At 56.1% G+C, this 15,760-nt stretch overlaps 1 protein-coding gene and 1 pseudogene across 1 annotated transcript; one reads left to right on the top strand and one right to left on the bottom strand.

Annotated features, from left to right (window-relative positions):
- Positions 1–600: 600 nt before the first annotated feature.
- Positions 601–15,760, bottom strand: part of LOC102504571 — a 117,917-nt pseudogene continuing 102,757 nt past the window's right edge.
- On the top strand, positions 8,104–15,526 carry FKBP10 (FKBP prolyl isomerase 10). The gene is made up of 10 exons (XM_032498101.1): positions 8,104–8,454; positions 10,830–10,975; positions 11,262–11,451; positions 11,565–11,710; positions 12,082–12,271; positions 12,447–12,592; positions 13,159–13,351; positions 13,765–13,907; positions 14,135–14,298; positions 14,662–15,526. Exons 1-10 carry the CDS (start codon positions 8,207–8,209, stop codon positions 14,845–14,847), a joined length of 1,752 nt encoding a protein of 583 aa, XP_032353992.1. The 5' UTR covers positions 8,104–8,206; the 3' UTR covers positions 14,848–15,526.

Consider the following 15,760-nt stretch of genomic DNA (forward strand, 5'->3'; position numbering starts at 1 on the left):
CCAGTCCCTGAGTGAAGCAATGTTGACCTAGGAAAATACAGGACATCCCATCTTAGAAATCTGAAACCACCATCTTCCCAGGACTCACGCCCTCTGGCGGCAGACTGCAATTTCGGGCTGCTGCTCCTCCGTTCACGAACACCCAGGGTTTAGAGGCCAAACCATGGCCCCTCCCCCACCTCTGCACTTACTGATGAGAGGAGATGGGTGCAGAGGGAGGGAAGGACCTGCACCCTCACCACGCCACCCAGGGGAGACCAGACCCCAATGCTGTGATTCTCCCAACAAGAAATGTTTATTGAGCACCCACTGCCAGTGTGCCAGGAACCTCTGGACTCCTGGTCCAGTGCTCTTCTGATGCCAGCAGCCCCTGTGCTGTCTCTCCAATTCAGGCTGAGACCCCAACTAGGAAGAGCTGGACTTTTCTCCTTCAGGAGACTGGGTTAGGGGGCATGGGGAGGAGGGCAGGCTGTCAGCAGCTGCAGCACCATCATCCTGTGGTCCAGAGATCCAGAAACAGGCAGGAGGGGTCTGGGGGTTACCAAGTCCAAACTCCTTCTGCTCGCCGCAAGACAGGCCAATAATTCAGGAGATGAGGTGTTGGGGCAAGGAATAGCGACTTTATTCGGAAAGCAGGCAGACCAAGAGGATGGCCGACTAATGTCTTAGAGAATCACCCTCCCCTAGTCAGAATATAGGTTTCTTTTATACAAAAAAAATGGGAATGGAGTGTGGTTGGTTGTTGCAAGCTTCTTCCTGCAGGAATTCTTTGTTCTTGCAGCCGTTCCTGTGGGTCAGGCCATGGTGCCCTGTAAACCTCCAACAAAACAAAGCTTTTTCTCTATTTTGCAACTTCCATCTCTCCAAAAGTGGAGTGCTAATAACATCCTTAAAAGTCAGATCCTGAGAATAGGCTCTCCTGTATATTTCAGGCTAAAGGCAACATAGTTTCACAAAAGGTGCAGAGCCAGCAAGACTAAGCCTAGAAAGCAGGGCACAGTGGTTCAAACTAAAGGAACTGATCCATATGGAGTCAGATTTGTTCTCCTTTGCGTGGGGAGCAGTGCTTCCAGGTGGGATAGGATGCGGCCTGCTCAGCTGTGTCCATTTTACATGTTTAATAAATAGTTCTTGTTGCTGCCCATGCCAGTGAGTGTGGTGCCACTGGGCCAGGCTTCCCAAGTTCTTGAGAGGTGCAGGGGGGCCCTCTTCTCATGCTAGTTCAGGCTCTGGCTCTGAAAATGAAAGGAGAGAGCACTGGGATTAGCCCCCCACCCCGTTCCCAACAGGTGTCTGGGTGCTGTCCTCAGGGGAGGTGGGTCAGGGAGCAGTGAGGCTCCCCAGGAACAGGTCTCAGTTGGTCCCTGCTCCAGGAAAGTTGCCGTCGTCCTCCACCAAGGGGGAAGGGGGTTGCTAACAGGCTAGAAGTTCCCAGAGGAGACGTGCCAACACCCATTACACCTACTCCACAGAGTCTGCAGCGAGGGGCATGGATCCCGCTGTCTCCAAACTCCATCCCAGGCTGCATCCCCACCCTTCTACCAGGATCAAGTCACTGACCGGCCTCAGCCTCATCACCCTTGGCATCCGGCTCCTGCCACCAGTCAGTATAGATGCTCTCCTCGTAGTCGCCCTCCCCCCAAACTCGGTATCAGATGGAGGGTCCTCAGGCTCCATGGGTGGTTCTGTCTCCTCCAGCTCCATCTACGAGAAGCCAGGTCACAGCAGGCACAAACCCAGGTGGGCCCCCTTCCTGGCCAAGGGGGCCCTCCCATCCCATCAATCCCCAAAGCCCCTCCTTCCCAGCCTCAAGATCTCACACAGGAATGATTTGAGGGTTTCTCTCAAAGTCCTGTTCCCAAACTGCCCCCTCCCTGAACTGATGTGTGAATTGCTCCATTGGCAGAGATTCAGTGTTACTGTCAGCATTGCCCTCTCTACAGCCCACCTTTTCAGCATAAATACCCAGGGAATACTGCTAGTCCTTGAATATTGTCTGCTCATGCTATTTCCCAACCAGGAACACCTTGGATAGCTCTTGTTTATCCCTCCAATGCAAGGCATCAGCTCCAGGATGCAGTCCTTGCTGATGACCCTGGCTTGGTCTGGAGGCCACCTCCAGTGCCCTGTGATGGCCTCTCCCATTGCATAGTGATTCACTGCATCAGTAAGCTGCTTGGGCAAGACACTGTGCCTTTCGTGAATTTACCCTTGGCCCAAGCATGGTGTCTGGCAAAGAGCAGGCAACAAGATTTATTTGAGCACCTACTGTATGCCAGCTCTATACTAAGTGCTTTATATGCTGGATCTCATTTGAGTCTCAGCCCAACAGTGTGAGATGGGCATTATTCTCCCCATTCAACGGATAAAGAAATGGAAGTTTGAGGGTTACCTAAGACTTGCCTGGAGGTTGCCCAGCTGGGAGGTGGTAGAACCAAGACTGGCTAGCACCAAAGCCTACCTGCTCCCAGTGCAGACCCGGTCACTGTGTTTGATGAGGGGGACATGGGTGCATGAAGAAAAGAGGGAATGGATAAATACGTGCTGGGCAGCAACACCTCAGAGAACTCACGCTCTCAAGCCCTCATTCAGAATCAATGTAATAACACACTGTGGTCCTTCCTTCCTGGTGTCCTGCATTCATTTATCCATTTATCCACTCACTGGTTCATTCAAACTCAGTTTCTGAGCCCCAGCTCTGTGCCAGGTGCTGTGGGAGAGCTGGGAATACCCTGGTCCCCTGTCATAGAGCACAGTCCTCTAGGAGGCTAGGTGGAGAAGGGGGTGGGTGAGATGGATGAGGACTGCAAGTAACTCCAGTGCAGGGAGGCACTGCAAGCCCAGAAGACAGAGTCAGGACGGGCAGCAAGGGCTTCCTGGAGGAGGTGTCAACCCGAGCTGGGTCCAGGAGAAGCAAGATTTAGACATGGACAGAAGAGGGGACATGAGAACATGGAGTGGGGAGAGAAGGGCAGGCGTAAATAAGGGATAGGTGAAATCTCTCTGCTTCCCAATAGCCGACTGCCAAGAGCTGGGGCTGAGCTCTGGCACAGCAGCCCCAGGAAGAGGACCAAGGAGTCTCTATCACCATCCAGCCCCGTAGGGCAGGGGGCCACTTACCTCATCATCTGCCTGCAGGTACATGTGTGCAAAGTCCTGCAGGTACATGTGTGCAAAGTCCAGCAGCTCCTGCAGCTCAGCTGTCTGGTTGTGGTAGAGCATGGCCTCCTGGGCGGACGGAAGGAAAGTGAGGTGAGCTGGGCCTTGCTGCCAGATGGTGGAGGAGCCAGAGCTCCTAGGATCTGGGTCCTCTGGCCCTTTTCCAGCTCAAGGACCCGGGAACAGGTGTCAGTTTCCACGCTGACTGAAAAACCATAGCTGCTTAAGGTGCTGAAAAGTAAGAAGGATTCTGAGGGCTCAGTGAAAAAGAATGCCTTGATCAATTAGCACTGTCTGCCACTGACAAGGAAATCGGGAATGGCACCATGTGTACCATATTTGCCAGTCTTGCCCTGGACTCCCAAGGAGTTTCCTCAGTTGGTCCAGGTTAGGGGGTCCCTGGGGAAGAAGGCCAAAGGCCAGCAGTGAGGATGACGAGGGTGGGAAGGGGAGCAGACAGGAATAGACAGGTATTTTTTACCTCCTGCCTTCCAGGCACTGCTGGTCAGGTAGGCAGTACCACCATTTTGCAGGTGAGGCAACAGACTCAGAAAGGTCCGCAGTGTTCCCAGGACCACACAGCTCGTGGGGCTGGGTTTGAACCCAGGACTGCAACCACAAACCATATTCTTTCTTTTCATCTCTCATCCTGCCTTTGGAGGAAGCCAGGATATTTTTATCAAATCACATGTCCTGATGCCCACCTCCCTGGGCTGGAAGGCCTCCTCCTCCAGGCCCCAGCGAGCCCTGTGGAAGCAGTAATACACCAGCTTCTGCTGCAAGACACTGTCTCCAGGGTCAAAGAGCACGTAGCTGGCGGCACTGCGGGCTGCCTGGCGCACGTCGTTCACTGCAGGCAGGACAGGGGGGAGGAGTGGCCCTGGCACTTCCCCACCTTCAGGGGTAACCCTTACCTAACCCACCCCTACCTCCCAACTTAGTCCAGTGCCCCTGGCTCCCCAGCTGCCTCCCAGAATATCTGTTGAGCTACTCACCCCACCCAATAATAATGCAATCTAGAACGTATCGGGCACTTCTCCTATGCCCCGTGTAGCTCATGTAAGCTTCACTGTTATTGTTATCCCCATTTTACAGACAAGAAATCTGAGGCACAGAGAGGTTAGGTCAAAGGCTCCAGCTCACACAGCTGGAGGATGAGGGGACTGGGAAATCAGAGGCCAGTGGCCCAGCCCTCAACCTCTTAGCCAGCTGGACCCACAAAGGATCTCCTGGTCTTCAGCTCCTCTAATCCAGCTCCAGCCTCTGTCTGAATCTGGGCATCTCTGCGTAGCAGAGACCCTGGAGATCGTCCATCTGAGCCCCAGCTGATGCCAGAACCTCCCTCAACTGAGAAGAACCTTGAGTCCTGGTGTTACCTTTTATTGGCCATGTGACTAATAGCCCCTTGCCTTCTATGAGCCTCAGTTTCCTCATCTGAAAAATGGGCCCAGTAATGTCAGCTATTGGCAGTTTGTGAGAGGATCAAGTGAGGTAAACAGATGTAGCAGGGCTTTGTAAACTGTCAAGTGCTATGCAATTGTTGGCTATCTAGTCATTTACCTGAGAGGCCCTGGAATTCTCCCCTGAGGCTGCTCTCTGTTCCCTCCCACAAGTATCTCACCTGCCCCAGTAACTCTAGCCTTCCCTCCCATCACCCAGGGTCCTCAATTCTGAGGGACAGTGCCCTATGACTCTGCATGACTCCCCACACAGTGCTCTCCCCCGCCCCAGGCCCGCCAGGAGGCTCACTGTTGTACTAGGCAAACTGCAGGTAGTGATACATGGTGGCCACAAACTTTTCCACAAAGTAGCCACCCATGTTGGGAGTCAAGTTGGCCTCACAGTCCACCTTGCACTACAGGGATTCTGCAAAGAGATCTGGTGGGGGTGAGTGGCAGCAGTGAGGAGCTGGTGTGCTGACCAGCTCCATCCACATCCAATGATATGGATGACAGAAATGACTTCCAATCCCAGCTCTGCCTCCTGATCACATGAGATAATGTGTGTAAAGTGACAGGTGATGCTGGGGAAGACTGCTGTGGGCTGGGCACCACCCCCAAGCCAGAGGGAGCCAGGGCATCCTGGGAGAATGGCAGGTGAGGTTTGGAAGTAGGACCGAAGCCCAGTGAGAGAACCTCAGGAAAGTCCTTTCTGCCCTTGCTGAGGGACTCTGCCTTTCAGAATCCCCAGGTGTGATTTCTGGCCGCAAACTGCTTTCTGCACACACCTGCTGGGCTGTTTCCCACCTCGGCACCTTGGCACCTACATTTCCCTCTGCGTGGAAGGCCTGTGACCCCAACCTCCCCAGACCCTTTTGGGATATCACATCCTCTCTGCACCGATGCCCGGCACTTTGGATCCTCCCCACTGTAGCCCTCTGCGCCCAGTGACAGATGACCTGTTAGCACCTAAAGGCTCTGACGGCTGGGATGACACTATTCCACTCCGCCTCCCAAGCACTTAGTAGGGGCTCCATAAATGTGTATGGAATGAGTATTTGTGTTAAGGGAACTTAGGAATTCTGGGAAGCAGGGCCTGTGGGTGAGAGGGGTGCCCACAGGAGTCTGGGTGAGGGCATACCTGCTCTGGCTGGTTAGAAGTCCTTGAAGTCCGCCTGCTCGTGGGCCCCCTCGCAGCCAGCCAGACACCAGGCAAAGATGGCCAGGTACTCGGCCAGGGCCCGCTCCCTGTCCTCCGTGCTGCTGCGGGAACCCCCGCTGTTGTAGAGCTTCACAGCCCGGAGGAAGACGGCCTCCTCGGGCTGGGCCTCCAAGTCTGGGAGGGGCCCCTCGGCGGCGTCCAGCAGCCCCGAGTAGTAGTTGAGATACTTGGTGGTGATCACATGCTCCTGGTTCTTCTGGATGAAGGTGTAGGCCGCGGCCACCGCCTTCTCCAGCTGGTTAGCCTGCAGGGTGGGGACAGAGCCGGTCGGCAGGGCCAGAGCCCGCAGCCCCGAGCGCACGGGAAGACTCGGCGGTCAGGGTGCTGGGTGAGAGCCGCGCTCCTCCCGACCCAACAGGGTGGCCGGCGCCGGCCAGGCGCTCACCTGGAACTGTGCGTAGTGCAGCTCTCGCCCTCATCCTGCTCCAGCGCGTGCCCATGGGCCATAGCCAGGGGCATCAGGTCCTCGGGCGGGAAGCCCTGGAAACTGTACTCGTACTGCGCCCTGGTGCTGCCCAGCAGCAGCCACAGCAGCCCCCACGCTGCCTGAGCCAGGCCCCCTCCGCTGCCCCCTCTGTGCCCGCCGGCTCTCCCTGCCCAGCTGGCGTCCCCGCTGGGCGGGCTGACTCAGGGCCCAGCCCGGCCGGCGTATCCGTTGGGTCTTAGCGCCGGGCACTGGGGTCAGCAAGACGGGGTGGTGGCTTGGGTCAGGGTCCCTGAGGGGCTGAGAGCTGCGTCTCCTTTCTTTTCAGAAAGCTCAGCGGTGTCCTGAGTCCCTGACCTCCTGCCCCTGGGAGTCTTCCCCTCGGCAGATGGTGAGTGGGTGTGGGAAGGCTTGTCGCAGGGATGGGGAGCCCAGAAAGCCCCTCCCACACAAAGACAGCACCATGGCACCTCCCGTCGCCCCCTTAAGACCAAGAAATTGAGGGAAGTCCCACCTCCCTCTGCTTTGCCCAAGCCCTGGAACCTGGTCTTCCTTCCATCACAGCGGTCTTCCTGCTCACGCTCCACCCTCAGCCCTGAAGAGGTCACTCTGATGCAGGAAAAATGGATCTGGGGTGTGAGAAGGGCCGTGTCCCAGGCTTCGGTTCAGCCCCTGGGACATGTCCCAAGTGTGGGCCCCTGGCTTCGTGCAGGAAAGAATTCAAGAGCCAGGCACAGTTGAGTAAAGGTAGATTTATTCAGAGAGGTACATTGAAAGGCACGAGAAAGGCCATGAGGTGTGGGGGTTGGGTGCTCAGATTAAAAGTTGGTACACATTCCATAGACAGAGCGTGGGCCGTCTCCATCTCCAAAGAGGGAGGGAGAGGGGACAGCAGCCGTGAGGCACCGTGTTGCCAGTTTTTATGGACTTGGTGGCTTCATATGTTAATAAGTGGAAGGAGCAGTCTAACTAGCCTGGGGAAGGGGCTGGGATTCCCAGGATGTTGGCCATTTCCCACTCTTTGACCTTTCGTGGCTAGCCTTGGGACTGCCATGGTGCCTGTGGGCATGTTATTTGCCACGTTAATAGATTACAATGGGCGTATAAAGAAGCTCAAGATCTGCTCGAAGTCAAATCTCCCACCACCTTGAGCCTCAAGGCCTCCTGGGGGTTGAATCTTCCACCATTTTGATGTTAATTGCTGTAGCATTCCTTGAATGGCTATGCTTGAATGGCCCCCTTCCTGTCTCAACTCCAATTGCCCCCCAGCCCGCAACGGGGAGGCACACCCCTGGTTTTACCTTGCACACCTTCCACTCCTGCCACTTCCCACTCGGTCTCCATCCCCATGTCAGAAAGTCCTCTGGCAGTCCAGCTTTTGCAGGACAAAGCAGCTTGTCCCTGGAGAGGCCGTTCCTGGGACAGAAGGGGTGGGAGGGAGCACTGAGATACCCCTCAGATTCTGGAGACTCACCAGCCACATGGAGAGGCCTGGATTTGGGGAAGCCAGCCAAAGAAGAGATGCCTTAGCTCGGCTTTAGGACCCGGGAGCTCCAGAAAAACAAAAAGGCTCTGAATTTTTTTTGTCCCTAAAGTCAGCTCTGACTTCTCAACTTTTCTGGAACTTTTCTCAACTTTTCGAACATCCCTCCCCCTCCAGGCCCCAGGTCTCTCAGACCCCTCAGGGTGAGGGTGGGGGTAAACCTGGAGTTCTTTGTGGTTCTTTCCTCCGACTCTGAACACTATCAGCCTGGCCTCGTCCTGCTATTCCACTCCCCCTCCCCCGCCCCGCCAGCTCAGTCTCCCCAACCCCCATTCCACGTGGACCAGCCAGGGCGGGGGTAGGGGATGGAGGACAGGAAGAGGGGGAGCCAGCTCTGGGAGGAGGAGGGGGAAAAGGAGTCTGGTGGCAGCGACTCTCTTGCTTCACCCTCACTGCCGGCCTTCCCAGCTCCAGGCACCATGCTCCGCGCAGGGCCCCCCAGCCACACCCTCCTCCGCCTCCCCCTACTGCCGCCGCTGCTGCTGCTGCTGGTGCAGGCCGTGGGGAGGGGGCTGGGCCGCGCCAGCCCGGCCGGGGCCCCCCTGGAAGATGTGGTTATCGAGAGGTACCACATCCCCAGGGCCTGTCCCCGGGAGGTGCAGATGGGGGATTTTGTCCGCTACCACTACAACGGCACTTTCGAGGATGGCAAGAAGTTTGACTCGAGGTAATGGGTTGGGTGCCCCCAGACTCACCCTTTTCCTTCCCTGAGCCCGTGGCCAGGCTCTCTTAGTCATGGAGCTCCCTTGTTGCCGCTTTCAAGCTGTGTCTGCATCCTGATACTCAAACTGTAATCCCCTAACCCCAAACACTGCAGGCTGGGAAGGGGGACTCCTAGACAGCCATCTCCCTAAAGACATGCCTGCCCTCAGTCACAAACCTTCGCCTCTCAAATGACCCTGATTTCTTTCTCACAAGCTTCCTATGTCCCCCAACGTGCTTGATAATAAAGATGCACTGATCTATTTACTTAGCAGTGCTTTATGAAGGGGGGGTGGTTTCCGGTTCATAGTGGAGGGAAGGGCTGCTGTGTGTGAATTTGACAGTGGTCTCAAGACTTTCCGCCTTTCCATCCAGTCTGACTCCCTTTCTGGCTCCAGCCCCAGGTTTCAGTGCCTTTGCCTTTAGAGAAGAGGGAGTAAATAGAACTTTTTTTGGAGGGGGTGGGAGTTTTGAGCAGTGGGTGGGGTAAAGCAGGTGGGCAGGATAAGACAGCAGGAGGGTTCTGGGAGTGCAGGGCATAGCCTGGTGCAGGGATCCTGTCTGTCTACATGTCACACGGTCACACATGCCACCCTGGGCTCCTCAGAGAGTTTTCATGCCTCCCTCTCCGGGTGCCCCCGCACCCCCACCTCCCTCCATCTTGGCTCTACCAGGCCTGTGCTGCTGCTCATCTTGCCAGCCTCGGGATTTGAGAGACCAGCTTCTGGTCTGATCCAGGCCTTCAGTCTTCTCTGGCAAGTCTATTTTCTTGGATGAGGCAGGACAGGGCTGCACACTAGCTTCAGTTGAACTCAGGGTCCCGGTCGTACACACAAACCTCCACACTATACCCCAAGAAGTCGTTCCTCCTAGACCCTTCCCCAAAACACACAGCTCAGCCTACAGAAATTAGTGACCGTGGATTTGGAGGCAGGCAGTATATTCGGTAAGAACACGAACTCCTGAGACCAAGACCCTGGGTTCAAACCCAGGCTGTGATCATGGACAAGGAATTTTACCTCTTGAAGCTTTACTTTCCTCATCTGAATAAAAGGTGGTTAAAAACAAATCTGAAAGACTGAGTTCCTAATTCCCAAGGCTGATGGGAGGACCCAAACAAGATGATGAATGAAAGTGAACTTCACCCAGTGCCTGGTAGTCTTGACTCAGGAGAACCCTGGTAGCGTTTAACTGGTAGAAACTTTGTGCCATGGTCGGGTTCCCACAACGGCACTGTGAAGGAACCAGATCAGACAGACAACCAGATCAACGGGCAAAATGAAGTATAGGCAGTAGCCAGGAGTATCGCACTGAGCCCGCGGCCACCAAGGAGGGGGGGGGAGGGGGAGGGAGTTGGGGGATGGCCTCCCTGTTGGGGACTCTTGGATCGGGGCTGGGCCCAGTTCTTGAAGTGCTGAGCTTGGAAAATGTTCACAACCCAAAGCCCCTTCCATCAAAATAACAGTCTCCCATCCTTCGCTAACTTCTGAAAACTGCAACTAAAAACAGATAAAAGCCATGGCAATTTTAGAACAGGCCTTTTCAAAATTGAAAATCAGCGGGGAGGGTATAGCTCAGTAGTAGAGTACCTGCTTAGCATGCAGGAGGATGCATGAGGTCCTGGGTTCAATCCCCAGTACCTCCATTAAAATAAATAACCTAATTATCTACCCCCCCCACCAAGAAAAAGCAAAATAAAAAAGAAAAGTGATGCTGGGAAAACTGGAGAGCTAGATATAAAAGAATGCAATGAGAGGTTTTTTTTTTTTTAACCTGAAAACCTATCCCCAGCCTCCTCTGCTTCCCCTTCGTTTCCTTGGTGAATTGATGGTACAGCGGCCCATCCATGGGCTTTGAAGTTCAACAGATCACACATTAGTTGTGTGACTTTGGGCAAGTCACTTGGCTTCCCTAGCCTCAATTTTTCTCATAAGATAAGTGAAATCAATAATGCTCACCTCACAAGGGAGAGAACTAAATAAGATAATAAATGCAGAACATCAAGCATTTCATTGGCTTATCGTTTGCATGCTCAATCACTGTTCCTCTCCCCCTGTGGCTGCACATACCACCCCTTTGCAGTCAGCAGACAGCAGCAGCAGACTGCTCCCATGCCCATCTGCTCCCTTGCCCACCCCTCCTCCAGGACTTCCTTTTGTAGCAGCCCATCCTATTAAGGCGGGGCTTGTGGTTCACCAAGGAGGGAGGCTTGAAGAGGGGATGAGGAGCCTGTGGATCTTCACCTACCTATAGGGAGGGAGACTGTGTGTGTGAGCACCTGTGGATGTATGCAACCATGGCCAGAGGCCACTGTATCCCATCTGTTCCCTCCCTCTCCAGCTATGATCGCCACACCTTGGTGGCTATCGTGGTGGGCGTGGGGCGCCTCATCACTGGCATGGACCGAGGCCTCATGGGCATGTGTGTCAACGAGCGGCGACGCCTTGTTGTGCCTCCGCACCTGGGCTATGGCAGCATCGGCGTGGGTGAGAAGGGCTGGGGCCTGGGCAGGGGGATGCAGGAGGCCAGGGGGCAGGAGCAAGGACCCTAGGGCTGGAAAATGAAGCTCAGAGAGGGAGAGTGACTTTCCAAGTATGAATAGCGGCAGGTCTGGGACCTGAGTTTTGGTCTCTCAGCCCCTGGGGCAGGAGCAAGGGAAATAACAGGACCCTAGGTGGGATCCTAGCTTGACTCCTGTGGGAGAAGGGGAGCTAGAGGTGGGGGAGCGGATGGCCTAGCAGGATGCTCAGACCAACTCTGGGGGCTGCACAGCGGGGCTCATTCCCCCGGACGCCACCCTCTACTTTGACGTGGTCCTGCTGGATGTGTGGAACAAGGCGGACACCGTGCAGGTGAGCACCTTGCTGCGCCCACCCCACTGCCCCCGCATGGTCCAGGACAGTGACTTTGTCCGCTACCACTACAACGGCACGCTGCTGGATGGCACCGCCTTTGACAACAGGTAAGGGTTGGAGGGAGCCCTGGGGCGCTGAGGACTGTGGCATGCAGGGGGCAGTCCAGGGGCCATCCTGTCTCCCACCAACAGCAGCCTCACCTCTACCTCATTCTTTGCAGCTACAGTAAGGGCGGCACTTATGACACCTACGTGGGCTCTGGATGGCTGATTAAGGGCATGGACCAGGGGCTGCTGGGCATGTGTCCAGGAGAGAGAAGGAAGATCATCATCCCTCCATTCCTGGCCTATGGCGAGAAAGGCTATGGTGAGGGCGGCCAGGAGTTTAGGGATTCTCTAGAAGCAGGCTGCCATATACAGTTGCTCAGGCTGTGTACTGTACAAGGACATCTAGCCCAGGAGGCAAATAGGCATGAAACCTAGTACTTGGTGATCATCTCATTAAGCAGCGGTGCTTCATTCTGATTCACACAAAGCCCAGTATGGGCAAGTGGTGGTCCTGGGGAAGCCTTAGCTCCAGCCTCACAGGGGAAGAACCAGGGCTGCTGATGGGTGGGAAAGGACTCAGGAAAGCAGGGTTAGCACCTTTTTGCATGGCGCTCACATAGACCTTCCTGAGTTGGGAAGAAGCCCGGTTTTGCTCTACACTTGGATGGTTCAAGCCTATCCCTTCCCCAGGGACTGTGATCCCCTCGCAGGCCTCCCTGGTCTTCCATGTCCTACTGATTGATGTCCACAACCCAAAGGACACCATCCAGCTGGAGACGCTGGAGCTGCCGCCTGGCTGCGTCCGGAGAGCCGTAGCCGGGGACTTCATGCGTTACCACTACAATGGCTCCCTGATGGATGGCACCCTCTTTGATTCCAGGTCAGGGGGATTCTGAGGAGGACGGTGGGGGTTGGGAGGACAGGAGAGAAGCTGAGGCAAGAGGAAAGAACCAGGTGTGAGGGTGCCCCAGGCAGCAGCTGGGGGTGGCTCTGAACTGCTGTGAAGGGCGGGGCCCCTGTGACTCCCTTGCTGGCCCCCCCACCTTGTATTGCAGCTACTCCCGCAACCACACCTACAATACCTATGTGGGGCAGGGTTACATCATCCCCGGGATGGACCAGGGGCTACAGGGCTCGTGCATGGGGGAGCGCCGGAGGATCACCATCCCCCCCCACCTCGCCTACGGGGAGAACGGGACTGGTAGGCTTGTTCCCCAATCCCAAAGCCAGCACCTCAGCTCCTCCTGACGGGGAGGATTCCAGCCACTGCTCTGCCCCTCTCATCACAAAAACTGGCCCCCAACCCAGCTTCTGCCACAAGCACTCCAACCTTTTCTCCAGGGCAGTCTCCCACTTCCCCCTTCCACACTGGAGAAGGGCAGTTGACCTGTGAGTTTGGGGAGGGACAGCAGTTATGGGAGACCAGAAACAGCTTAGCCCTAGAGGCAAAGACACCTGGACTTGAGACCTAGCTTTGCTGGAAGCCTCAGTGTGCTCACTTGTAAAATGGGACTAATCACATAGCTCAACAGGGTAAATTATTGGGATGTTCCAAGGTGTATGTAAAGGGCTTTCTAACTGGCATGCCGTCCCTCCCCTTCACTGCCTCCCCACCACCCAGAGTATATTAGAAGAGAGGACTAGGTAGACAAACATCCCATCCCATCCTCATTTAAACCCCCTGGCAGGGAAGGTCAGGAGCCTCCATGGAGGCCTGAGCAGCTCCTCCTAGCGCCGAGCTGATTCACGCCCCCACTTTGGCCCCAGGAGACAAGATCCCTGGCTCCGCTGTGCTGATCTTTGATGTCCACGTCATCGACTTCCACAACCCTGCGGATCCAGTGGAAATCAAGACACTGTCCCGGCCCGCCGAGACTTGCAACGAGACGGCCAAGCCTGGGGACTTTGTTCGCTACCACTATAACTGCTCTCTGCTGGATGGCACCAGGCTCTTCTCCTCGTGGGTCCAGGGCAGGGCCAGGGCTGGGCAGGTGGGTGGGCCCGGGCGTAAGGAGTCCTAACAGACCCCCAACTCTTACTTCCTCCATAAGTTCCCATCTAAGCGAGTCGGGGGAGCATAAGGAGCTAAAATTCCCAACTCTCTGAGCAGAGGGAGGGTGAAGTAAGCAGTAGGGGGAGCTGCGAGTTGCACTCTTTGGACAGAACTGGAGCAGGGAGAGATGTGAGCCCCCAGGCCACACGTCAGGGCAGTGGCAAGAGAAGGGGACCCTATCTCTGAGTCGCTGGGTCCCTGCACCCTGCCCTGGGGCAGCACCAGGAGAGACTCGGGAACGGGGCATGCCCAGGACGGTGGGAGGTGAATGGGCAGGGGACGAGGCTGGGCACTGACCTGGGGATCTGCTCTTCCCCCAGCCATGACTATGGGGCCCCTCAGGAGGCGACTCTGGGGGCGAACAAGGTGATCCAAGGCCTGGACATTGGCCTGCAGGACATGTGTGTTGGGGAGAGGCGGCAAATCGTGGTCCCCCCACACCTGGCACACGGAGAGAGCGGAGGTAAGGGGCAGAGACTGATCTGATGGCTTTGTCCCTGCCCACTTGGGGCCTGGATGGCTGGTGGGAAGAGTGAAGCAGGCCTTCCATATGGTTCTGTAAACATCCCATGCCCCACTCTCTAGTCCCCAAGGTGGGGAAATTGAAGCCTATGGGTGGGGGAGCACCCTGGGCAGACTGCAGAGCCAGACCCAAACCCTTCCCTTCTCTCCTCCTCATCCTCCCTCCAGCCCGGGGGGTCCCTGGCAGTGCGGTGCTGCTGTTTGAGGTGGAGTTGGTGTCCCGAGAGGATGGGCTGCCCACAGGCTACCTGTTTGTGTGGCACGAGGACCCTCCTGCCAACCTGTTTGAAGACTTGGACCTCAACAAGGATGGCGAGGTCCCCCTGGAGGAGGTGAGTGAGGAGTTCAGTCCTTCTAATAACCCTTCCCACACTGTCACACAATGGGAGCCACCTTGCATGGTGGCATCTAGCAAGAACACAGTGCATGTCCACCATCCTGCCTGCACCCATGTTCCTGCCCTCTGCAGGTCACTGCGCCTTAAGTCCCTTGTCCTCTGGTACATGCAGCCTGTTCCCCCTACGTCTGCCTGTCGCCCATGCATGCCTTCTGCCCTGGCCCCACTCAGGACTCAGTGCCAGCTCTTCTCCTTAGTCCTTTCTGGCTGGCCTCTGCCCGGGAGCCCCTGCCAAGGCCACCTGCAGCCGCTCAGCCCAGGTGCTTGCTCAGTCTCCCCTTCCTTGGCTCTCTGGCAGTTCTCCACCTTCATCAAGGCTCAAGTCAGTGAAGGCAAAGGACGTCTCCTGCCTGGCCAGGACCCTGAGAAAACCATAGGAGACATGTTCCAGAATCAGGACCGCAACCAGGACGGCAAGATCACGGGGGAGGAGCTCAAGCTGAAGTCGGATGAAGATGGGGAGCGGGTCCATGAGGAGCTCTGAAGGCCAGAGGCCTGGACCCCAAGGCAAAGGTGCATGTCTGTGGGGACAGTCACCCTCTCCCCTGCTGGGATGAGGTCTGGAAGCCTCTAAAAAGTGGCCAGAGGGAACAGCTCTGGTCTTCCCACTGCCTGAGAGTAAAATCACAGCACAGACCTCTATTTGATTTTTCTCTTTCAACCCCAAACCCCTTCCTTAAAAGTTTTGCAATTATAAGGTCAGTCTGGGGATGCGTGGCGTCTGCGGGTTGGCTGGGATCATCACCGGCCCCTCACCCAGACCTTCCCTCCATGGCAGCAGACACTGAGCAGGGCCAAGCTCATCATTTCTTAATTTCCCCAAACTCCCCCTTTGTCTGTACTTTCCCCAACCATCTCCACCCACCCCCTGCCTCCAGCCCCCAGTCCTCTGCCAGCTCCCCAGGAGCACGCTCTCCTCCCTTGGCTCTGACTGGTTCCTAGGGAAGGGGGTGGTTTCAGGAGGGCAGCCCTACCTCACCTGTCCTGGTCCCTTCACCTGTCACATTCCTCCTCCACCTGTTCCTTCCCCCCAAGGGACAAAGAGAAGAGGGGCTCATTGGGGGCTGAGGGTGAGAGGGGGTGGGCAGAGCTCTGCACACTCAAAAGATTAAACTGGCATCAGACCCCTTTCTCCTTTGTGCCAAATAAAAGACTAAACTAAAGCCTTCGGGACATGGTCTTTCTGTGTGGGGTGGCCTTAGACCCAAACATCAGGGAGACGGGGAACCAAGCAGGCTGTCTCCGTGGCTGGTCAGCTCCCGACCCTGTGTCCCTGGGTCTCGGCCTCCTGCCTCCCTGAGGCCCCACTGGGGCATCACCATGGAGGGAGGGTGGGGAAGGGGCGTCCACAGAGGACAGGGCCTGTGGGGGAGGTGCAGAGACATGACCCTGACCTC

The sequence above is a fragment of the Camelus ferus genome, chromosome 16 (assembly GCF_009834535.1).
Source record: "Camelus ferus isolate YT-003-E chromosome 16, BCGSAC_Cfer_1.0, whole genome shotgun sequence".
NCBI lineage: Eukaryota > Metazoa > Chordata > Mammalia > Artiodactyla > Camelidae > Camelus > Camelus ferus.